General features: G+C 36.5%; 1 protein-coding gene across 4 annotated transcripts in view; it reads left to right on the forward strand.

The window, feature by feature from the left end:
- The first annotated feature begins 913 nt into the window (after window positions 1–913).
- Window positions 914–26,345, forward strand: part of LOC117338824 (endothelin-converting enzyme 1-like) — a 75,024-nt gene continuing 49,592 nt past the window's right edge. For 2 of the 4 annotated variants that reach the window (XM_033900181.1, XM_033900182.1), the window contains exon 1: window positions 914–1,449. In XM_033900181.1, coding sequence (XP_033756072.1) covers window positions 1,415–1,449 — 35 coding nt within the window. In that variant the 5' untranslated portion in view covers window positions 914–1,414. Of the gene's footprint in view, window positions 1,450–9,057; window positions 9,261–26,345 lie in introns of those variants that run through there. The other 2 variants (XM_033900178.1, XM_033900180.1) reach the window with 2 other exon arrangements.

The following is a 26,345-nucleotide window of genomic DNA, read 5'->3' on the forward strand; positions in this document are numbered from 1 at the left end:
CTTCTGTAGGAAATAAAGTATGATGGTATACTATGGACCGTGTTAGGAATTAATTCCAAGGTCCAATGAACCCTACAGACAGCACAAATGCACAATTTTGAAAATAGAGTTTATAGCTTTACATATACAGATATACGTGTACAAATCATATGTATTACTTTGGATTGTGTTGTCGACTCCGATATTATATAAGTTTACTACTTGTGGGCTTGGTCCCGGCAACAATTGGAATTATACTGATATTGAGATATGTCTGTCGACATTGATCCTCTCCTACGTTAGCGATACAATAGCACGTGCATCGCGTGACTATATTCCATAGTTTACAAGCCATGTGAGTATTATATAAATAAACATCTCGTGTTTGTACAAATACACCTAAGTATCCTTTATAGCTTGTATTACGCTCAGCGAGTACCTGCAGCATCACGCGCCAACCACTCACTGTCAAATCAACTGAAATAATACCCTTATCTCGTAATACTCATGTGGAACTGGGTTATCCTTTCTAACATGCAACTTAAAGCTGGGATGTAATCTCCTGATTTGTAAAGAAGATAGATTTTATATTGTGTACGGCGACGTTTAAAGATATTTTATCGTTATATTGAGATCCGCGTGTTCCGGTTTTAAGATTCTGTGTTGTATTTTCGCCATGTACAGTAGGAAGATATTACCGATACAATAATATAGTACATTCTAGTAGAGTGGTACTCTCACTGCCACTGTTGTTGGCTTCACACGAGGCACAAACGCGAGGTTACTTCGTGCGCCGTGGCACTACAGTAACATGCATCAGTTTTGAATGGTTTCCGAGAGGAATTTGGAGCCGATTATCAAACACATCCTTTTTTCATATGTGGCATTTGTGTGTGCGCATCAAGTAATATCGGCACCAGTACAAATCGGCGCGTGGATTTCTTCCGTGGCCATGAAATCTAGAAGCCGGTACAGGTACACATGGCGGGATTAACACAGCATCATCAACCGCAATATTGCAGCTTATTGTAACGCGCGCGTGCCACTCTTCCAAGTGTAATCGATTTGTAATCAGTGATGGTCTTCTCAAATGAGCAAAAATATATTTCACAAGACGAGCAATGGACATGTGAAGCGCTGGGGTGTTATCCGCGAGGCACTTTCATATCTAGAGCACAAAGGTGATAATCTGTTACCGGGGGCATGAAGGCTTCCTCGAGACCCGCGCGTCATATATCGCTCATGGTGACCCGGATGTAAATAGTAGAAAATTACACAGGTCCGGTAATATTACAGTGTGTATATAGTCGACGTATAAAGTTTGAGGAGGTCAACTCCGCACGTTCGTCCGGTCTCACTGAGCCCTGTGTGTCAATAATATCGAGGGATTATATTACATCTGTGTTGTCTGTGGATATTACGTATTACAGCGAAGATGCAGAACCATTCGTGTAACAGTGACAGTGAGATGTAAGTATATATATATATTTACCAAATCTTACCCTACCTTAATCGGTTTGACTTACTGTGTACATACCTTTATATACAGGTGATGACAGGTATGCTATCAACAATGAATGTGTATAGGTGTGTTAAAAGACACGTGTGTAGGGACAGGTTTATAAACATGTATACCTGGTCAGGTAATTCACACTGTAACACCAAATACATTTCCATAATAGAACCCTGTTTATAGGTTAAATCTCGTCTAGAGAAAAAAATGTGGTCAATAAATTTGTTCAGATTATCTTAATAAGGAAATGTTTGTACGGACCCACATAGGAATCGGACACGCTTGTGTAAATAGCAGACGACAACGCTATCTTGTATACAAACTTATAAACGAAAGTTTGTACATTTACACGTGTGAAATTCAAAGTTTGGCGTCGTGAAATATTTGTGTAAATCTTATATGTATCAGAGAGTTAAACATCGTTTTATACATGTTAAAATATTCAATGTAATGATGGCAGATAATCGTGATATACCTACTATTACGCAATACTGTATTCATACTGGAATTTATAACCCTAAATCCACACCAAATGTCAAATCACCCATTCAAACTTTTGTTTTATCAAATTACATGTATAGAATTTATTTTGAAGTAATACGTTTTATGTATCGACGACATTTAACTCTATTATAACCCTCCCCGCACGCCTGAACCACGCCCACCCACTTAGACGGGGACGATATATATATTACCGGTCGATTTGAAATGTACTGTTACTTTTGTTGTGCAAGTACCTTGTACATTAACACCAGTTGTTGTGATATCTGAGTGTATTTACTTCGTCAACTAACACAGATTCGATCCTGTCTCGTGTGATATACACACTACATCAATTCATGATCTACCAGTAAATAGTCTGTCTGGCGAGAACTCCGGGGCACAGGGGCTTGGGAATCTATGTCAGTCTGTCTGGCGAGAACTCGAAGGCACAGGCGCTTGAGAATCTATGCCAGTCTGTCTGGCGAGAACTCCACGACACAGGGCTTGATAATCTATGTCAGTCTGTCTGGCGAGAACTCCACGGCCCAGGGGCTTGATAATCTATGTCAGTCTGTCTGGATAGAACTCCAAGGCACAGGGGCTTGAGAATCTATGTCAGTCTGTCCAGCGAGAACTCCAAGGCACAGAAACTTCAGAATCTGTACCAGTCTGTGTGTATTGGACCCATCCCGATGTCTAGACGATGCAACATCACTTGATGTTTTAGATAATTCGACCAATCTGTAAAAATGAATCATGGCACTCCTCAGAGTGTGACGTATATATTGAATGTAGATCTACCTTCTAAGACATTTAGTAATGTTATGTGCATGTTAGAAGGTAAGGTTACACGTACCTTGTAAATTTTGACAAATCCCCAGGTCCCTGTGGTCTAGGACATATAGATTGTAACTACTAGTGAGGTGCGAAGATTTTATTACCGAAAGATATTGGTAGACACAGTGATAAGCCAAATCAATTTAAAGATATTAACCGAGACCTAGTTAAAATCTGACGGTCCGTATAAAGTATTAACCGAGACTTAGTTAAAATCTGACGGCCCGTACAAAGTATTAACCGAGACCTAGTTAAAATCTGGCGGCCCGTACAAAGTATTAACCTTAAGACCTAGTTAAAATCTGGCGGCCCGTACAAAGTATTAACCGAGACCTAGTTAAAATCTGGCGGCCCGTACAAAGTATTAATCGACATTTAGTTAAAACCTGACGATCTGTACAAAGTATTAACCGAGACCTAGTTAAAATCTGACGGCCCGTACAAAGATATTAACCGAGACCTAGTTAAAATCTGGCGGCCCGTACAAAGTATTAACCTTAAGACCAGTTAAAATCTGACGGCCCGTACAAAGTATTAACCGAGACCTAGTTAAAATCTGGCGGCCCGTACAAAGTATTAACCGACATTTAGTTAAAACCTGACGGTCTGTACAAAGTATTAACCGAGACCTAGTTAAAATCTGACGGCCCGTACAAAGTATTAACCGAGACCTAGTTAAACTCTGACGGCCCGTACAAAGTATTAACCGAGACCTAGTTAAAATCTGACGGCCCGTACAAAGTATTAACCGAGACCTAGTTAAAATCTGGCGGCCCGTACAAAGTATTAACCGAGACCTAGTTAAACTCTGACGGCCCGTACAAAGTATTAACCTTAAGACCTAGTTAAAATCTGGCGGCCCGTACAAAGTATTAACCGAGACCTAGTTAAAATCTGGCGGCCCGTACAAAGTATTAACCGACATTTAGTTAAAATCTGACGGCCCGTACAAAGTATTAACCGAGACCTAGTTAAAATCTGACGGCCCGTACAAAGTATTAACCGAGACCTAGTTAAACTCTGACGGCCCGTATAAAGTATTAACCGAGACCTAGTTAAACTCTGACGGCCCGTACAAAGTATTAACCGAGACTTAGTTAAACTCTGACGGCCCGTACAAAGTATTAACCGAGACTTAGTTAAACTCTGACGGTCCGTATAAAGTATTAACCGAGACTTAGTTAAACTCTGACGGCCCGTACAAAGTATTTAGAGACTTGTTGACATTAAGTTAAAATCTGATGGCTCTTATTCATTTTGGAATTGAGCCTAGAATTCGTTATCACTTTATCAGACGCTTAATGGCTTATATACACGTAGTGAATGAGTCAACAAAAATTGTATGATCCGGAACGCGGGTATATACCTAGTTATAATGATATTTCTGATATATTAAACTCACTACTGTCATTCAGTAGTAATAACAAATATGTGTACGTATTCAAGGTTTCTTAAAATTCCGGAGTCTATGGATCATGATAAGGGCTGCTTTACTGAAATATTGTCATACCCCTTTTTTTGTTCGATTCTATGAACAGCACCCCGACCCTTTTTTGAAATTGTTATAGATTATCAGAAATATATCCTTTGCAACGCTATCAAAATTATCGATACTGAAAAAAATGTATAATATGGCGGAATAAAGTTACTTCGACCTTTTCGGGAGGAAAAGGGGAAAAAAAGGAAAAAAGAAAAGTATATATAAAAAAAGAAAAAGAAAAAAAAGCACACTAAATTTAATGTCTTAACTTCGAGGTCGTATTGGATGTTGGTGCAAATTTAATGGAAGTCTTGCCAGATCGTCATAATTGAAAAATGTGTGTGTACAATGTACCTGGTCCGAGTTTTATTGTGCTTGTCGTGTACAGCACAGATGGTCGTTAGTGAGATATCCGTGTATGTGCGGATGTCTGTTCGACATACTAAAGGTTAAAGTTATTTTCCTTACAAACATTCCTATATAATTGTCATAAAATTATTTACATCTGATAGCCACATACCATGACGAGGCTCTTATTAACGACAATAACCGAAGCCATATGTAGTTTAGTCCTACATGAATAATACAGTGATTTTCAATAAATGTTCCTCGCCATCTTTTTCTTTCGAGGAGTTGCACCAAGTGGCAAATTAACGGTGCTTTAGATTAACAAAAAATATCTAAAGCATTTTTGCGAATGGTGATAAACAAAATATCTTGAACGAGTTTAAATTTAGAACTAAACAAGGTCACTGTCGTCATTCCTGGCATGATTCAATAAATTGGCACGAGCTAAGATTCCTAAGAAGGATGTTTTTTGATATCATCGGAAGCCAATATTTAAAAGTTGAAGTTTTGTCTTCGTTTTTGTTTTCATTCACTAAGAATATCGTGGTTACCATTTCCTAGTTGAACACTGCCAGACACACCTGAACAGGTGTTCTCCATCTTCTTTAACAAGACACTGTTAACATAATCTCTGTATAACAGAGGCCAAGGCATCCGATAGGGATGGAACCTTGGAACCCAGTTTGTTTGTTTGACGGGTTAATCACCCCATGAACAGCCAGGGTCATTATGAGGCAGGGTCTCCCTGTAGTAGTTGGTGACTATCCCACTGAACAATATACGGGAGGTCCGTCACATGCCATCACAACCACGACACCGCTACGACCAGTTTCTCAGCTTCCCGGGAAACTCAAATCGACACGGGTATGAAGCTTTGAACCTGGGGACCCTGGCTTACTAGTCTAATGCTCTACCAAATGAGCTAAAATAATTATCTCCGAACAATTCGGTAGTAAGGATTGGCTAAGAGAAATTCTTCCCAGCTGATTCAGCAGGAAGCAGCTAGTATCTACTGGGGTTACTGAGAGATTCTATCTAGCGGAATTGGTCGGAAGAAAAAAACTAGAAAGAAATTTTCTCTAGCGAAATTGGTAGGAAGAAAAGACAAAAGAGAAATTCTCCCGGGAAGAGTCAGAAAGAAGCTGCTTATATAAATACTTAGCGGGGTTGCATACTTCCCCTTTAGAAAATATCACGTCATTGAACAAGCTTAAATATTTGTTTTCTTACATTTGCTCCGTGTGTGTATAAGTTCCTCTGCTTGGAAGCAAACCATATACCTCTGGCTTATTAGACTTACGTTGTACTGAGGTAGGTATTTAAGTGAAATCTTGCCACTTAGTCCAGTCGGTATGGGACAGCTAGTGTCTTACCAGACCAATACTATTTAAGTTATCTCCCTTGTTGCTATTCTAAGGTTATGACAAGGTTTAGAATAAAGTCTTCACATCCGCTGTCCTGGGGCTGACATATTTATTTGTGATTTCACACCTCATGGCAATACTTATTTCTTTTATTTGACGGCATATTCAGTGATTCTACATTTCGCCAACAATATTCCGTCAGACCAGTGATTATTTGTCCAGTAATGACGGATAAGAATGTGTTTGTTTTGCAATAATTCATAGGTGTTTCAAATATGGACATATAGGTGTCATGTTTTATGATATCATTGTTCTGGAGTTTATATCACCAATAAACTGTACGAGTGTCAGGATTTAAAATGTGTTGATGAATACAAGCGCTGACAATAGATTCTTAGAACTAAACATACCATCATTTGTCTTTAGTCAGTATCAAGTTCGACTCCAAATCAAACATTATAGCACTTCCGCTTTGGCATCTGGCTCGAGGGACAATACATTTTTATGATTAACCACTAAGCGTTGTTACCTAGCTCAGTTAAAATCAAACTCGAGAATAAGATACTAACGTGTTGGTACCTAGCTCAGAGGACAGCTAAACTATACTGAGTGATAATACCTAGCTCAGTGGACCAATGAACATCAAAATCTAACTTTGAAGCATTGGTACTTAGCTCAGTAGACAACCAAACTCCAGAATAAGATAACGAAACGTTGCTACCTAGCTCAGTGGACCAATTAACATCAAAATCTAACTTTGAAGCAGTGGTACTTAGCTCAGTTGACAACCAAACTCCAGAATAAGATAACGAAACGTTGCTACCTAGCTCAGTGGACCAATTAACATCAAAATCAAACTTTGAAGCATTGGTACTTAGCTCAGTTGACAACCAAACTCCAGAATAAGATAACGAAACGTTGCTACCTAGCTCAGTGGACCAATTAACATCAAAATTGGACTTTGAAGCATTGGTACTTAGCTCAGCGGACAACCAAATGCCTGATAAAGATAACGAAACGTTGGTACCTAGCTTAGGGGCCAATTAACATCAAAATCTAACTTTGAAGCATTGGTACTTAGCTCAGTTGACAACCAAACTCCAGAATAAGATAACAAAACGTTGCTACCTAGCTCAGTGGACCAATTAACATCAAAATTGAACTTTGAAGCATTGGTACTTAGCTCAGCGGACAACCAAATGCCTGATAAAGATAACGAAACGTTGGTACCTAGCTTAGGGGCCAATTAACATCAAAATCTAATTTTGAAGCATTGGTACTTAGCTCAGTGGACAACCAAACTCCAGAATAAGATAACGAAACGTTGCTACCTAGCTCAGTAGACAAATTAACATCTAACATAAACTTTGAAGCATTGGTACTTAGCTCAGTGGACAACCAAACTCCAGATTAAGATAACGAAACGTTGGTACCTAGTTCAGTGGACCATTTAACATCAAAATTGAACTTTGAAGCATTGGTACTTGGCTCAGTGGACAACCAAACTCTAGAGAGGGATAAACACTTAAGCATTATTAAATATGGAGCGCGAATCTGGACCCATTTCATGATAATGCAGCGTTAGACCCTGGTGATTCCCTTGATATAATGTGTCGGAGAAGCAATGTTTCTAGATCTGTATTTAGTAAAACACTATTTCAAGTCACCCAGACTTGAGTCTACACATTACTCGGAGATACCCACTGTATGACCGAGAAAACTGAAAAAGTGCAAAGTTTATTTTAATGTGAAGTGAAAACGTGCGCTGTTATTAAATTTCCTTCCACTCTTCATTACATAAATATCTATTCCTTTCTTGTATACGAAATTTACTGATAACACCGGCGACTGTTTTCTCTCATCAATTGATGCTGTCAATATGGAAAGCGTTAATAAATCTGGACCATTTCCCCGTCATCAATCATCGATGTCTGGTCACACTGCAGATTGCCTCTTTCCTTAGCGTTTCTCGTTTTGAATTCCATTTTCTGTACTGCCCTTCACAACAACACTCAAAGCTATACATATTTAGCCCTTTCTCGGATAACTAGGATAATTTATCATTTATCCATTCAGTGTTCCATGATTAGTTGTAATACATACTTGGCCGAAACTCCCTGTGATATTTAAATATAATAGCTTTTTATATCTTTCATCTGGGAAGCTCCAGCATGTATTGATGTACAATTTAACTTATCGTCACCCTTCAAACCAAGAATCAGATCGAAGAAAAATTATATAGATTATATCTATCTGCTACAAAGTTCCAATAAAATATATGGGGCCGCGGTGGCCGAGTGGTTAAGGTGTCCCGACACTTTATCACTAGCGCTCCACCTCTGGGTTGCAAGTTCGAAACCTACGTGGGGGCAGTTGCCAGGTACTGACCGTAGGCCGGTGATTTTTCTCCGGGAACTCCGGCTTTCCTTCACCTCCAAACCTGGCAAGTCCTTGAATGACCCTGCCTGTTAATAGGATGTTAAACAAAATAAACCAATAAAATATGCTTTTATCTTGTGTCTTTTGAACATCAGCTCTTCTGCTAGTGAATAAAAACCTTAAAATTTCTGTGTCGTTGGTGTCGAGTAATGACCGTTTTATACTCGAGTGTTGGTTGTATTAGGAAGTGCTAAAAAGTCTTTGTAATCAAGGTTTTTGTTACATCTCACTTCTGCCAGTGAAAAATATAAACTTTAAAACAAAAATGACTCTTTGTTTGTTCTGGAGGAGTGACTGTTTTGTACCACAGCGTTGACAGCGGTTGGGATACACTAAGGCTCTGTAATCAATGGGAACACTGTTAGATCGATGTGAAACTGTTTTATTATGAAATATACGGAGCCCAGGCCAAAGACGGCTAACCATAGTGTTGGAGAGACACGAGCCGGGCTCGTTTGGCTCTCGTCGGCAGAATTACATCTGTAATCAGACGGACGAATAGATAAGTGATTTACTGCAATATATAGCCACAATTTATTTGTAAATGGAATTCGAAACATGCTTTCTGATAATGCTGGATCACATGAGGGTTTTCCTCTCGCCGTTACCTAGGCGATCGAACACCAGTACTATTAGTAGTGATTATGTGTTTGAAATCCGTACGTCTTTCGCCTCCTGTGGAAGTCGGCGGGAAAACTTTAACAGGCTCTGTATTCGCACGAGACAAGCACGAGACAATCATGTCCCACTACGGTAGTACCGCTGGGGACGAGTTAGATCTTCCACCCGTCATCATAATTACACCTGGGCGCCACAGGTAAGCTACTTCATTTGTTATACGTGTTGTCAATTGGGCACTTCACTTTGAAGTTTACTTGCCGGATTTAATACGAAAAACATATTACATAATGCAGATAGCTTTACGATGGTATCGGCGTCGTTGTCCGAGTGCTTATTATAGTATAGTGTGATGTTTTAAACAATGATTAGTTGTTCAGTGTTTATTGATGTTTAATACTTGTTTCAAAATCAAGTGTTTGCAGTCACATATAACAGGTTTCAGTTGACATATTTTCAACAGCTTAAGTGATGTCAACATAAGGATGGTCCACTCAAGGACTGGTTTAAGGGATATTTAACTGAAATCTGATACGTTTAACAGACCTGTATCACATGTCAACAAGCGACATGTTTGTAACAACAGGTTAGGTTTTCCTAGAATCCGCCGGACGTGTCTGTTGTATATGAACACCGGAGGGAGTTCAAACCGACACAGAAACCTAATGGTGACACGGCTATAAAATACATTGCAGAAATATATTCTTTTTGAAACAGATCCAATGGTAATCTGCTGGGTATCGACTTGACAGATCCATTGCTTATAGCTATAGAAATTCTATTGAAGTATTTGTCATCCTTTTGTTATCGCCGTGTTGTATATTTGAAGCGTCATTCGACGCCTGCAGTGTATTTAGCATTACGTAACTATAAACTCGACAGAATCAGCCCCATTAGAATGCCACTTGTGGTACAAATGTAAATATGTGCTGTTGATATGCCGTATAAATATATATATGTGGAAAGAAAAGCTTATAAGTATTGAGGAGAGCTGCCTGGTATGTTTCGACCGAGATTCTGTGAACCTTCTCTGTTAATTGTGTCTGGAATGGAAGTATGGGTCTTTACAATCTGAAAACATATCTCCAGACCCTCCCTATCTCTTAATGAAGATGTCAATATAAATAATATGATGTACTAATTTTCAAAAAGTGTCAGTTTCTTTTTTAAATAACATTTAATCTAAAGCAGTAATTCATCAAGCCGTATTTAAATGTATATTTCGGAAGAAAACATGTCCTCAAAAATCTCCCAATCCTAATGCTGTATTTAGATGCCAAGAAATATACACATACTTGTATGATGTATCATGTTCTAATGGTGCATATGATGGGGATTTCTTTTCTTATTCTTGAGTAATAACATCTTATATCATGTGCAGTCATCCATTAAGACGTTTATGTAAATTTTTGAATTTGGCATGTTTGTTTACCTTCGTGTGGCTAGTTATCGGCATGAGTAAGAATACACAAACAAATAAGTTCATGCTCTGTTTTCATGAATATCAATGGTTATCTTAAATTTTAAATTTTGAATTAATGTTTGCGATACATCTACATACGATAATGCAAAAGACACACCACAAGTAATATATTTAAATACGAATTAATAATAGATGAGTTACATAATGGGAAAAAAACATCATTAAGATGTTTCGTCTCTTAGGACTCATCAGCGAGGTGCCAAGGTATGGGACCAAGGGAAGGGAAGATAATGGATGTCACCCCAAATTACGAATTTTTAAATCTTTATTTGTATCTCTATTTAAAAACGAAGAAAGATGACTAATAGCCTAGACAATTTTCGCTGAATTGATATTAAACATGTTGATTACCCGGGAAGGTGCATTGTAAATGTTTCGCTAATAAAACATGATATCCTCCTGAGATGACAGGCTTGTATTCCACCTTTGTGACGCAATCAGACATTTCTTTGTCAAAACAGTTATGTGTAAATATATCAGAAATTAGTTTTGTCTATTTATTCCTTTGTTGAGGTAATAAATGTTTGTTCCTCCTACTGGTTTTAACAAACAAGACAGTTTCTTAAATATAAATATTTGACATTAAAGGGATAGATTGTCAATTTGGAAATAATTACTTTTCAACTTAGTTAAACTCAATTTGACACGACTAGACAGCAAACATATCCGTCATCTGGCGGGGCTGTCATCCTGATGGAACAAGTGGACATTATGCTTTATTTACATATTAAAGAAAGCCTAAGTCAGACAGTAACTGTTGTTATATACATATATATATCAATTAAATATACAAGTGAAAACTATTGTCTAGATAACATTATTTGATGTCAAGTCTAACACAAAGTACAAACAATGTATCTTTTGTTCTCCAAGATATTTATATGAAACGTTTGTTTTTTAATAACATTACATGTTCTCTATGAACTTGTGTTAATTCTTAACTAGGTCCGAAATATTTAAGTTAACCTTTTGCATTATCAATCAATAAGTAAAAAGTGTTTTATTGACGGTGCCAAGTTTCCCTTCTGCTCCAGATGATTTTTATTCGTTTTCCAATAAAGCACCTGCTTCAATTTCTCCTTTCGCTTCCTGCTTCAAACATGGCTTTGTAATGTTTGTTTATTGATGCTAATGTTTTACATACCTTATCTGTCGGCGATAGAGTACCAGATAACGACACCACATTGAAAAGATAAGATGTATGCTTGCTTGAACATCGTTGCATGTCTTTCTGTTCAAATATATTGAACACTACTGTAGAGTTTGTGATCTGGACTTAAGTGCTATGATATTGATTGTAAATTTGACACGTTAAAATCCGACATTAAATATTGAATACTTTCATATTTTGTGCAGTATGAAAATAACAAAAGATAACTAGCATGTAATATGATAACAATGTAACTTAAAACAATGTTGGATGAAACAAATCAATACGTTAATGATTTAAAATGGCTAATCGTAATATAAATTCCGTTTGACAAATTAATTAATCAATATCAATTTTCGACAAAATCACAACAACTCAAATGCATTCTGCTAATAATTGGGGAAAATATACAATTAATGAGGCAATTGAAATCAAATTTCAACAAAAAGCCAGATGCTCTACTTGATCTTTGTATCATTGTGTTGTTTTTTTCATCGTGTGGTACTAAACCTAAGTTTCAGTCCGTTTGACCTTTTAACCTCTCGACTCATTGACTTTTAGACCTTGAAGTATCGTCCTCCAATATATAAGTATTATACATTTATAAAGTCACTCAGCATAAGTAGTTTGTTCGACAGGTTTGTTGTTTAACTGTATAATATAAACATTACGTAGATTAATTACATACTCTGCCAAGACTGCAATGACACAAAGGTCACTGATAGTAAAACAGATAATATCCATACCCTGCCAGATAATTCTTTTTAAGAATTAAAATATCTGATATTGTTTTTTACTATTTAAATGAATAATGATATTAATCTGCTAAATCTTTAAATGCTGTTGAACCATTCTGAAAACTTTTTGCATGGAGTAAATTTACATATTGATCAATTTACCAACAATCTGTTGAGTATTTGAAATTTTCACCTCTGATAATCCACACCAAGATATCTATGTATGATGTTTGATATTATATTGATGTTCTGTGATAATCTATATTGATATTTTTTTCTGTTTTCATAATTTGATTGGTGATATCTTAATTTTTATGCTTATTTGGCTGATCATTTTTTTGTTACCATTTGATTTCATGAATTCTAATATCTTAAGTTTATATTTTGTGACATTAAATTGTTTTGTATTTTAATTTTATTATCTGATTTTTAAGGTTTTTAAAAAAAAAAGTTTTTTTAATTTAATTTTATTATCTGATATAATTTATGTTAATTTGGCTGATTCTTATGTTACTATTTAATTTTAGGAATTCTAATATTTTAAGTTCACATTTTGTGTCATTAAAGGTTTTTTTTTTTTACTTTATTATCTGATATCAGCATTTTCTGCTATTTTAAATTTGTGTGGTGTGTATGAGCTTGTCCAAACATTTGGTTATCGTTTTCTACTTTTGTGATATTTTTTCTACTGTCTTTAAAACAGTTTACTTTAATTTTGTGATATTATCCTCTCTGAAAAAGGAATTGCTTACAACATGCCAAAGCTGTAACATCTCTTGAACTATTTACTTTTTCTGGTCAATATTTCATTTGAAACAAAATACGGGGCTTTGACGTTTTGACGAAAATAAAAGTTAATTCAAGGATGTTTGGGTTTTTAGTGATACACAACTTTACGAGAACCTAGAGTTAAGGAATACTTTGAGACACGTATTGGACAGATCATATTCAACGCTTTACGAGTTCTTTGTAATGTTTTCCTATATGTGGCGGTACACGAATTGGTCCGCGACTTGTGGCCTTATCTTACTCGACTTGTGTCTTCAATTCCCCGACTGCTGAATTTCGTTTTTATGGAAATTTAAATTGAAATGTCAGTCGCATTATCCCCACAACCCACATAATTCAATTTGTGTGAGGCAAACTAATGAAACAATACAAAAATGACATTTTAATTTGTGTTTGTAAATTGCTTTTTTTTAATAGTTTTATCTTACTTCTCGTTTCTCGAGAGTTCATACAAAGGGAGCTCATTTGTTGTCAATGTTTGAGTACATTTTAAACGAGTACATTTTAACGTGCTAGGAACTACTTGGAAATATTAGAAATATTTCTGTTTTTAATAGAGATCGTTTTCAAATTGATGTGGTAACACTTCAGGAATATCCATATGTGTTGGTAGCCAGCCTTACATAATCGACCTATATATGGTGTGTTAAATGTCTTTGGGATCCAATAGCTGAATGCTGGTTTCCGTTTTGTGTTGGTGTCATTTGCAATGATTTGAGTTTATGGTTGAATTACGAAGGTAGACATTATAAGGGATAGACTTGAAGCACAATATAAAGGAGTAAATCATAGAAGTAGATGGTATAGGGGATATGCTGTCAGCGCAATAGAGGCAATTATATGTGAGATGTGTGTGAATTATTAATTCATAATTTGAGTTATAGATATTGTGAAATAGTGGAAGGTGATAAACATTGCTTCGGGTGTATGGTTTATAGAGAAAATGCTACTTTAGAGAAGTAGCGTTTATCATGTCAGTATAACCCATATACTTCTCTCTTCTCGTACTCTTGTCATAATCTTTTTGTATTAGCATGGAGTTGTCATGATTTTCGATTGGATTTGTAGTTTTTGTTCAATGGTTGGTTTCTAATAACGTCTCTATTTTCAATCATGGTGATATGGATGTTTACTCGTTTCCTGTTTTCAATCATGGTGATATGGATGTTTACTCGTTTCCTGTTTTCATGGTGATATGGATGTTTCCTTGTTTCCTGTTCTCGTGGTGATATGGATGTTTACTCGTTTCCTGTTGTCATGGTGATATGGGTGTTTATTCGTTTCCTGTTTTCATGGTGATATGGATGTTTATTCGTTTCCTGTTTTCATGGTGATATGGATGCTTATTCGTTTCCTGTTTTCATGGTGATATGGATGTTTACTCGTTTCCTGTTCTCATGGTGATATGGATGTTTACTCGTTCCCTGTTTTCATGGTGATGTGGCCATGGATGTTTAGTCGTTTCCTGTTTTCATGGTGATGTGGATGTCTCACGTGAGATGTAATGATAACAAAATAACTTATACAGCCCATATGTTGGGAAATCTGTAAGGTAACTATCCAGAAAGAGCAAATTAAGATTAGGATAGTTAAAATAATCATTATTTTCAAACAGTTTAGTTGTAAAATCCCCTTTTATTTAGAACGTTAAGAGAAAAGTAAGCTTCAATTATTCTATGAGTGAGGGAAGTAATTTACTGCATTCTTAACAGGAATGGAGGTCACATGACTTCTATTACGGTGTCGGTATATTTCCAATCAACACATTCCATGGCGCTCAGTACCTATATACAACATCTCATTTCTCTGTCATCACGTGTGAATAGGTTCAGAACATATGTTAGGCGTTAATTGCTTGTTTAACCTGGGGAATTATTTCCCTTAACACACAATTTGTACTCCCTATCATGACGCCGGCTTTGGACCAGCTAATTAGACAATATGCTATCCTAGTTCTCACACTACCTGCGACATGCAGATTTTCGTTTCTCGGGAATATTGTCGGTTTTTTTTTTATCTTTGGGTATTTTCTCTCTATGAATTAAAAATGTGATACGATACATAAGAGGGAAACTTGCAACCACATGAATTCCCATGAGTACACTTACTACACCGGAGTAGTATTTTTATACAGTATCGGGTATGTTACGGTGATTAAAATTTCATACTAAACATGACATTTCCTGTTCAATGCTTTACGTAAGAACTAAAATAGATATTTGAAAAGCACAATCGTTATTGCTACCATTATCTTCAAAACATTCAAGTCAACTCGTAAAAGATAGTTCTTTATTGGAATCTGCGGCTCAGTAAAATAATCAAACCCAGCAATAGTTTCAGTTTACAATTACGCGATCCCCTTGACGGTATATAGAGCGGTAGGGTGAACTGCAGGTTATCGTGGTATACTGAACGTAAAATGAAGTGTCTAAAGAGTCTTATTACCTTGTTATTGAGAAGGATGGGACTGTTGTTTATGAGAATAAGACGATTGTACATGAGGGATATGACTTGTTTATGCGAATAAGGCTGTTGTACATGAGAGGGATATGACTGTTGTTTATGAGAGGGATATGACTGTTGTTTAGATGGGGATAAGACGGTTGTTTGTGAGAGGGATAAGACGGATGTTTATGAGAGGGATAAGACGGATGTTTATGAGTGGGATAAGACGATTGCATATGAGAGGAATGTGACGGTTGTTTATGAGAGGGATAAGACTGTTGTTTATGAGTGGGATAAGACTGATGTTTATAAGAGGGATAATACGGTTGTTTATGAGAGGGATAAGAGGGGTATTTATGAGAGGGATAAGACTGATATATATGAGAGGGGTAAAATTATTGTTGATGAGAGAGACAGGACTGTTGTTTATGAGTGCAAAACGAGTGATATTCACGAGAGGGATAAGACTGTTGTTTATCAGAAGCATTAGACGGTGTTATATACGTCGTTTTGTGGTACAGCTGTGGAGGTGACCTGGCAGTTGGTTTTGGTTAAACAAAGCTATGGTGATGTAGACGAAGTTAGTTCCCGATGGGGTTCCCGCGGAGTTTACAGGAGTGGTGTCTTTAGTTTTTGGTTATTTTCTCCTAAGCTAACACTTTTTACATTTTATCGACATTGGCACGGGATCAGAAGATCGAAGATTACGGTAGGGGTTTCTGACTGTACTTACTTACTCTTCCTGTGTCCAGACATCAGAATAATGTCCTCTCTCTCAGGCGGGCATGTATAACACTGCTGACCACAGAATAATAGGTCCCTAGATATTGTGTCCTTTGTCAGACACTTTACTTGACCACAGTACTATAGAAGAAGTGTCTCGGCCAGGATACTTGTTTTCTGTTGTTTCAGGCACAACACAAATAACTAACGGTCACAACGCGAATTGCCATGGACCCCAGATATTTGAACTGTGTTCAGATCTAGACATCATTTTTGTCCGTATATGCCTTGATTTCGAGTAGGAACTATGATTTCGTTTAAAAGTGGTTACTTAATTTTACAGCTGTATCTGACCACGTCACAGTAGTAGGAAACGTTTCTCGGACCAATACATTGATTTTCTGTTCCCTCGCAGTCTCGACGCTAAGATTATGCTATAGACCCAAGCTATTTGAATTGTGTCCCTTACCAAGACACAGTACTTATAATTTTTGAACACGGTGCAGTGAAAGGAATTTGATATACCAAGACTTTGGTTTTTTACTCAATACGAGCAAGATAGCTACTGACCACAGTACAGAAGAACTCGTGTCAGGTGGAGGCTCTACCGAATTACTTATATCTACTTACCTTGGTAGAATAGAGGGAATCCCATGATAACCACACATTCGTTATTTGGTTTCTATCAGCAATAAATGTAACTGTTGACCAAACTCATCTTAGAGTGTCTTGCACCCAGAGATTTGGATGGTGTTCTTTCTCAGACCATAGGCGTGCAAAGTGCCATCACGCTTAAGTACAGAATAAAAATCGTTTACCTTAGCACCTCTCGCGAGAACTTGCGAGATTACAACAAGCCATTTGAAGACAATGCCATACAAACATCGCCGACCGAATCTATGGGCAAAGTAATTGTCTCTTTAAAAAGTCATTTACGGTATTGTTGATTTCAGTTCTTTGATTAACACACCGAACTTTTGTCTGCTAGCGATCCTCGGGCTGCTCTCATTAAATATATTTTACAGTCTCCATATATTACGATATATGTTTCCTGTCTGTTGTCTGAATTAGCACCAGGGGCTTCGGTCAGAGATACACTTGTACTTTAATTATTGTTTCGCGGCCCATTTGGCTGTTCACTCTGAATTTTCTACTTCCTGTTCGATTGAAGTCTGGGTGTGTTCGGTTTTCATTAATTTTGCATTGTACATCATAAATCAAGTTTTCGTTTTGAGAAAATGACCTGTTCAGGATTTAATCTTTATAGATATGGTAGATGTATCTTCCGGAACGCGTGGTCCTACTTAAATTGTACTTAGTTTGATATATTGTTTTCATACTTTGCTCTCATTTTATCTATTAAAGAAATAATAACCAAAAATACCGACATAATAACAGGACCATCGTATCAACAGAAGAATAGATTTGCGTGGAAACGGTTGAAAAGCACAAACATGAATGAGACTAGGCGTTCCGGAAGGGTCGGCGTCTTCATCTACGTAACTCGCCATAAAGAACGGAAAGAGTCACATTCTCAAATGAGAACTAGAGAACTCATTGAAATTACAGTTTGCTTCACATATTCGTTTTCCCGGAGTGTCATTTTAGTTAAGAGTTTGTTTTATTCCTGGACGTACTATCATAATATTTTTTCTGAAAACTGTCTTTCTCTTACTTCCCACTAACCCTCTCTAAAATTTAGTGTTTCTACATTGAAGATACATACACTAAACACGTGCTCTATTTCAGAACGATTGACGCACAGCTAGAAAAATACATTTGAAAAGTAATCATTTTAAAATTATTGCAATTTTATATTCCTACGGAAGTACAGTCTTGGGACCTGAATGTATTGTGTACCGGGGTTGAACATGTCGATAGCAGGATAACATAAGGTTTAATATGATAACAACATATGGAGTACAGAGAATGTTTTGTCTGAAATATCATCAAACATTTGATTTCCGAGAATATCTACAGATTCTAATATTGATCGAGAACATTATGTGCGCTGTGTTTTCAGTTTTTGAATTCGAGATCCTGATGTTATGAAACGAACTTCGCTTCATCTACCGGCTTTTGCAATCCACATCACACGATTGTCGTGATTTTAGTTTTAATAGTTGGTTCGTTCCGCACGGTTTCCGTTCCCATTTGAAATATCAACCTGAAAACTTCCACGATATTCCCAGGCTAACATATTGTAACGACAAACGACATTCACACACATCCATCAGCACACTTGCTTGTGTTTCGGTTTTCGAGAAGAGGGCGGAGTTGGTGCCTTTGTGGCGTGCTTTCCATTAGGATATAATGTCTGTTTTGATTTCTTAGATTTTGTGTATTGACTCTGTGATATTCGTCCTCCTTGTCTATAGATGTTGTATCCTTTAGTGTATTTAGACAGCTTGTTGATCTCTGTGGTATTCGTCCTCCTTGTCTATAGATGTTGTATCCTTTAGTGTATTTAGACAGCTTGTTGATCTCTGTGGTATTCGTCCTCCTTGTCTATAGATGTTGTATCCTTTAGTGTATTTAGACAGCTTGTTGATCTCTGTGGTATTCGTCCTCCTTGTCTATAGATGTTGTATCCTTTAGTGTATTTAGACAGCTTGTTGATCTCTGTGGTATTCGTCCTCCTTGTCTATAGATGTTGTATCCTTTAGTGTATTTAGACAGCTTGTTGATCTCTGTGGTATTCGTCCTCCTTGTCTATAGATGTTTTATCCTTTAGTGTATTTAGACAGCTTGTTGACCTCTGTGATATTCGTCCTCCTTGTCTATAGATGTTGTATCCTTTAGTGTATTTAGACAGCTTGTTGATCTCTGTGGTATTCGTCCTCCTTGTCTATAGATGTTGTAGTATACTTTAGTGTATTTAGACACTACAGCTCGTTGGTATATGTACATTATCTGGTATGCTCAGTGATTTTGGTACTCAGATATATAATTCCTGGATCATATTTTTTCTTGTGTGAGTACTCAAATTTTGGGTACTCACTTCATCTCTTAGAACTGGGACTAGTCTTTTTTTAATCCCCCCAAAAGGCTTTATACTTTATTATTGTAAGCTAACACTTAACATCGTTTTGTTTTATCAAACTTCTAACTGCATGCGAATAAACCAATTAAACCGAGATCGGGTAGCTTCTAAATACGAATAAACCAATTAAACCGAGATCGGGTAGCTTCTAAATACGAACAAACCATTTAAACCGAGATCGGGTAGCTTCTAATGACGAACAAACCATTTAAACCGAGATCGGGTAGCTTCTAATGACGAATAAACCAATTAAACCGAGATCGGGTAGCTTCTAAATACGAACAAACGAATTAAACCGAGATCGGGTAGCTTCTAATGACGAACAAACGAATTAAACCGAGATCGGGTAGCTTCTAATGACGAATAAACCAATTAAACCGAGATCGTGGTAGCTTCTAATGACGAACAAACGAATTAAACCGAGATCGGGTAGCTTCTAGTGACGAATAAACCAATTAAACCGAGATCGGGTAGCTTCTAAATACGAACAAACGAATTAAACCGAGATCGGGTAGCTTCTAATGACGAACAAACGAATTAAACCGAGATCGGGTAGCTTCTAAAGACAACAAACGAATTAAACCGAGATCGTGGTAGCTTCTAATGACGAATAAACCAATTAAACCGAGATCGGGTAGCTTCTAAATACGAACAAACGAATTAAACCGAGATCGTGGTAGCTTCTAAATACGAACAAACGAATTAAACCGAGATCGTGGTAGCTTCTAATGACGAATAAACCAATTAAACCGAGATCGGGTAGCTTCTAAATACGAACAAACGAATTAAACCGAGATCGTGGTAGCTTCTAATGACGAACAAACGAATTAAACCGAGATCGCTGAAACTTATAACAGAGAATAATCCTTTTACCAAGATCGTTGTAACGTCTTACAGAGAGCAAGCTCTTTACCGATATCGTTGTAGCTGCTAAAAGAGAACAAGCTCTTTACCGAGATGACTTCAAGCTCTAACAGAGAACAGGCCTTATACCGAAATCGTCACTGCTACAGGATTAAGTAAATCAGATCACTCATGCGATGACGTCACAGCAACAGTAGTTTCTCAGCCATAATAGAAATACACACAGGATCGTGACGTATCGATTTTCCGAGTACCATTGCTTCATTTTCAACAAATTCACTGAAAAGGTGTGATTTAGAACTATAAAACATGGAGCGAAATCCAATTTTTACATCATTTAATCTCTTTATTTCTAACTGGTTTGAGTTTCGGTCTTGGCTGCTGATAGTAAATCAACGCTACAGATTTAAGATGGTAGTGCTGGTATTCGGAATGTGTTTCTGATACCTGCTGGTTACAATGTAAATACAACCGATCGCTCTTTCCGGTAGGAGGTTTCTGCTACATTCCGCTCAAAGCATTAAAGTACTGTAACATTATTTTAACATTAATCTATATCTAAGGAAATACATCAATTTTACTTTGTCATTTAAATGTGTGAAGTGGGTTTTATATCTTATATTTAAATAATCAGTTTGAATAACATTAACAAAAGCTTTCCCTCCGAGAAGGTTAAAATCGTTTGTTAGAGTAACCAGAATTCACCAAATTTTCAGTTAAGGCTCACGAAAAGGACATTTGATTTCAAAAGTAAAAAACTGTTACTGTATTTCACCGGAAACAACAGCGATGACAAGGGGTAAATGGACTAAGGGACATTTTTACCATTAAAAAAATCCGTTTTAATAGCTTTATGGGAAAACTTATATCTCAACTGAAGGCAAGAAGGGATTACATGCATCAACTGATGAGGGTATCATTCGAAATCTGTATTAATAAACCAAAATATATTTTGTCAGGTGACGTACTTATCTCGGGCCATTCATTATGCTTCATTTAGTGGTTCAAACGTTTTTTTCTGCTGTAACTTTTTAGTTTCAACATTTTAATTGAAATAAATTGATATTAGATAATTTGTTCTGTGACATGGTGATGGTTATGACCGTCGAGTGATTAAATGTCTTTCAAGTTTAATAAGACTGCTACTAAATCACTGGTTCAGTTATTACTACAGAAATGGTAATTGATTTGTTTATCTGATCCGGATTTGTTTCCCACCGGAGTCGTATTTTCTATTATATTGTTCACAGCACTTCCTTTGATTTCATTGTGGAGTTCTGGGTAAACAAATCATTTAAATCAACATTTGATAAAACGATATCGCTTGTAGCATCTGACTTTTTCTGAATCCTTTCCTAGTCGTTTGCAGAGTTTATCCAATGTATCACAGTTATCGCGAGATTGGAACACGTAATGAAGGATACTGGACGTTCATTGGAATTGATAGTTTGTACCACGATGAGAAAACGGGTTTTCAAGTCTTGTTAAATTCAATTCAAATTAAACAGTATTTTTCAAAAAATACATTTTTCATCGTCTAGTGCATTGATTTATAACTTTTAATTTAATTGTTTTTATTCAATATTTTATGCTACTGAGAGGATAAATAGTGACAATGAGTTTAACAAATTACACGTCATAGTTATTACATCATGGCTTGCTCATGCAGACAATGATGTGGTAAGCATCCGTATGGCTTGGACCACCACAGCGTGAGACAAATCATTTGTCTCATACGGTACCGAAACGTCATGGTGGGATTTGTCACCATCGTGTTCCACAGACATTAACTGTCATGCTATAGGAAATGTTGATGGCAAACCAACTTTTGGCCTCAATCAGCTGTGAAGAGTCCTCGACTCTGAGGACGGTACAGCTGTATGATGTCCCTAGCATCATTTACGAGTCCTAGATGGACAAAACAGTTGTATTATGTCCCTAACATTACTGACGAGTCCTAGAAGGACGTAACAGTTGTATGATGTCGCTAGCATCACTGACGAGTCCTAGATGGACAAAACAGCTGTATTATGTCCCTAACATTACTGGTGAGTCCTAGAAGTACGAAACAACTGTATGATGTCCCTAACATCACTGACGAGTCTTAGAAGGACGAAACATTTGTATGTTGCGGTTTTAGTCAGTAATCGGAATATGTGTTGAAGTCCGTTGTAAACTTATTTGATACCAATATCAACTACGACAACTAGCTAAAAGGGGAATTCATCATGTGTAAAGTATATTGATTTTAGGTTAGACAGATATCACAGACTAACAATATTACCACACGTTTATTAACCCGCTATTTAACCCCTATATAAAACTAGTTTCCATCCAGCCGTAAACAAAACCTAACTTCACACGTGATTACAGATCCGGCGGGAAACAATGAGCTTATCTTATATTCGACAATAGGCTTCTGTCGGGAGCTAATGCTATGATTGACCCATGACACTTTATCGTGGTAAAGGTAGATCTAACGATTCACGGATCGCCAGTAACAATTTAGCTCGTGTTTCCACCTGACAATAACATGTTGATTGGATTTCGACTTGTTGAATGATTATGATTTATCCATTCTGTTTGTTCGTGTTTACAAGGACATACTCGTGGTTAAGACACCTCTCTGGCTCTTTGTTATCTGTTTAGCTTTGTCTGTTCGTGTGTACATAGACATACTTGTGATTTAGTCGTCTCCTCAGGGTTCCTGCTGTAATTGTTCTGTATCTGGGTTTACTCAGTTTTACACAGAAATTCTCGTGGATGAAGAGTAGCGACACCCCGGCCACTTCCGGTAATCTGTCTGGTTGTGTTAACACCAAACACCTATAAACGTTTAAATTTGGCACATTCTTAGTTTAGCGCATAAATAAATAGAAACCAATAAGCGCAATGATGAATCAGCGCATTCAAATGCTTGCCATAAGAAAAAAATATAAATCAATTGTCATTGGCGTAATCATCAATTAGCGGAATATTTTCAGCGAGAAAACCGCTAGAATAAGATTGCCGCTAAAATTCGTCCGTTTACAGTATTCGTATAGAAGACCTACTCATGTAGTTATTTTCTAAAACTCCACCTCTAGTCGTTTCCCTTGGGTTCCTGCTGTGGATATTTTGTAAGTTTTGCACCGTTTTTTAGTTCATGTTTACAATTGATAATTGAACATGTCAACATATTCTTTTGTTGTAAATCTCCATCTAAATATGACAATCGGACGTAGTTATCTCATAAAAGATGTATTGAAGTCATATTTATATCTATAAACAATTTGCTCCATTTTATTTTGCTTCATTTATTTTGAGTCTGAGACTACAAGCCACCTGCTTCTTTAACCATTGATATCGAACCTGTTTAGGGTTATAGATATGTTCATTATTATGAAAGATCAATAGACCTTTACAATTTCTCCGCGACCTCAGCTCAACACATTCTGGCCAATGTACATGTAGGTGCCTTCAAATCACTTTGCTTACCTTTTCACCCTAAAGTAGAAAACCAATTATGTTTAACAAAAGACTCATCATATGTAATTTACGCTTTTGTAATCTGAGATACTTAGACCTTATCTTTGCCTTTTGTAAAAATACACCTCTGTCATTTTATAGATTAAAGAATGACTAAATGAATGAAGTTTTATTTGCGACAAATAAACTTGAGGCTCTTGAATTATATGTATGATGATTTACCACAGTAGCTATGAAGAAAAACATGTATAACATATGAAAATTAAACATGATTGGTGATACATGTATCCTTTGTGTATAATGGTTCGTTAGCATTCCCTCTCGTATTTGAAGTGTGACAGTTTTCTTTTCGAGCCACATCATTCGACCTGTCAATCATTGAGCTAATACAGCTATATCGCTTTTATTAAGATATATTTCATTTTATTTGATTATACAATAGAATTTAAACATACGTTTAGCTAGTGTTATATTAGAGTAATCCCTCTTTGAAACTTTGAAAAGTAAACTAAAAACATCGGAGTTATCATACTATTAGTATATATATATAATATAATGTATATATGTATCATTTTCGTGAATATCATATATTTGATAATAATTTTCTGAGAAACCTCTTTTATGAAAAAAAATCAGTTTGTTCGAATTCACTTCATTTCTGGTCGTAAACTATATTGAAGTCGATGAACGCATACTTCAGTATAAAAGGTTGTCAATATTGTTTTTAATTGAACAAATTTACATTTATATTTAAAAGGACCCGTCATCAAGTGCAGGTAATTATCATCATGCTGTTGGAGCAAATACAATATGGTGGTCCATTTTACTAATCAATTTTTCTGAATGTTTGTTTGTCTGGGTCTTGTCAAAGCTTGTGAAGAAATGATAACGCTGCGCAGATCTTTGCGCATGTTTCCATTTCAACAGTGTTGACACAATACCCTTGGTTAAACATGCAGTGCTATCATGCTGATAGATTCGATTATGCAATAAATTTGATTCAAAGACTTGTAAATTGTATGGGATTTGTGATGGTCCAGAGGAGGGAGTTCCTGTAAATTTATTGGACTATTGACGAATTGATGCTCTGAAATAGAGGACTTTGTTGAACTGGTGATGCGCTGAGGGTCCCAACATGTCAATTAATATTGTACACCAAAACTCACTTATCGACGATTTCCTTATTTTTGTTTTAGAAAAATAATGATTTTGTTTGTTCTTAATCATTTATAACTTGTATCGGGAATTAGATTGCAATTGAATAAATCGACAATAGGCAGTCGTGTGTGGTCATCTGTAACCTTTCCCCGTAAAATTCGGGTCGACCTTTTGGCTATGTCTGTATATACATTAAACATGAAATAGACAGCATACACAGATTTCGTCTTTCTCGTGCAGGGATACATAAAGACAACAGAAATATTCTAATGTTTTGTTAGATTTGGTTTGTTCAATTAATTGAAATTGATTATCATGATATCTCCCGCAGTTTCAGATTATTATTAACAATCCCACCGCCGCCACCACCAGGTGATCTCATTTATTTGTGTTAATCCTTTAGCTGCCAGTGTCGATAAGAGTTGCAGGTTTAATATTCATCATCTGATTTGTTTTCGACGAGAGTTTTATCACCAATCAGAAAATAATTGATTGCATCCAGATTGTTTCTAAAATGTCAAGAGATTAGTTTCAATTAAAGGATTTGCAACAATCGCACGAGTGTTTGGGAATATCACAGATTAGGTTATGTTTGGGCCCTGTAATTATAGTGCATATTCATGTATTAGATTGATATGATGATGATAGAACATTATCGCATTAATAGACTTACCAATGACCAATTACACGGATACGACTGGTATAGCATTCACTCTGCTCTATGTATAAACCTTACATGTTCACTATTCTGTTTATAGTAAATGTCAGATTCACTTTAGACAAAACGGTTCAGGATGCGGATTCACGTTATGTTTACTTAAGGCTGGTGATGAATAGCCTAAAACATCTTTAACATTTGACATATCTCCGTAAAATTGTCGGAAATGAGCCAAACTCCATAAATGGACACTATTATGCCTCTACTTATATACTTAAACGTCAGAACTGACCTCACCCATATATAGACCATCTTACCGGGTAAAAGTATTTGATTGGTCAAAACATGTTACAGTAAAGCCATATATATATAGCTAAGCGTTCTGTAAACGAGCTAATGACACAGTATACATGAGTAACATACTTTTATGGGGTTATTGCCCCTTTAATAATATATCCGGTTATTTTTACAGATCATAGATTAATAGACATTAATCATGTATTGATTACAAACCTAGCTAGCTATGTACTGCAAAGTTATAGCAAAGCTATTTTCAAGTGGTCTATTTTTAACTTTATTCAGGGGATAATTATTTCGCTATATTTAAAACGGTAATGTTTTCGCTATTTTCAAATGTTCAAGGAGTTTTTTTCGCTATTTTGGGGGCTAAAACAGAGAAAAACAACAAAAATAAAACACTGAAATAACGGCAAGGTAAAATATCCATTGGTATTCCTTTAAATTTATGTTAAAGACGCGAAATCTC

This window comes from Pecten maximus, chromosome 12, assembly GCF_902652985.1.
Source record: "Pecten maximus chromosome 12, xPecMax1.1, whole genome shotgun sequence".
In the NCBI taxonomy this organism is placed as follows: Eukaryota; Metazoa; Mollusca; class Bivalvia; order Pectinida; family Pectinidae; genus Pecten; species Pecten maximus.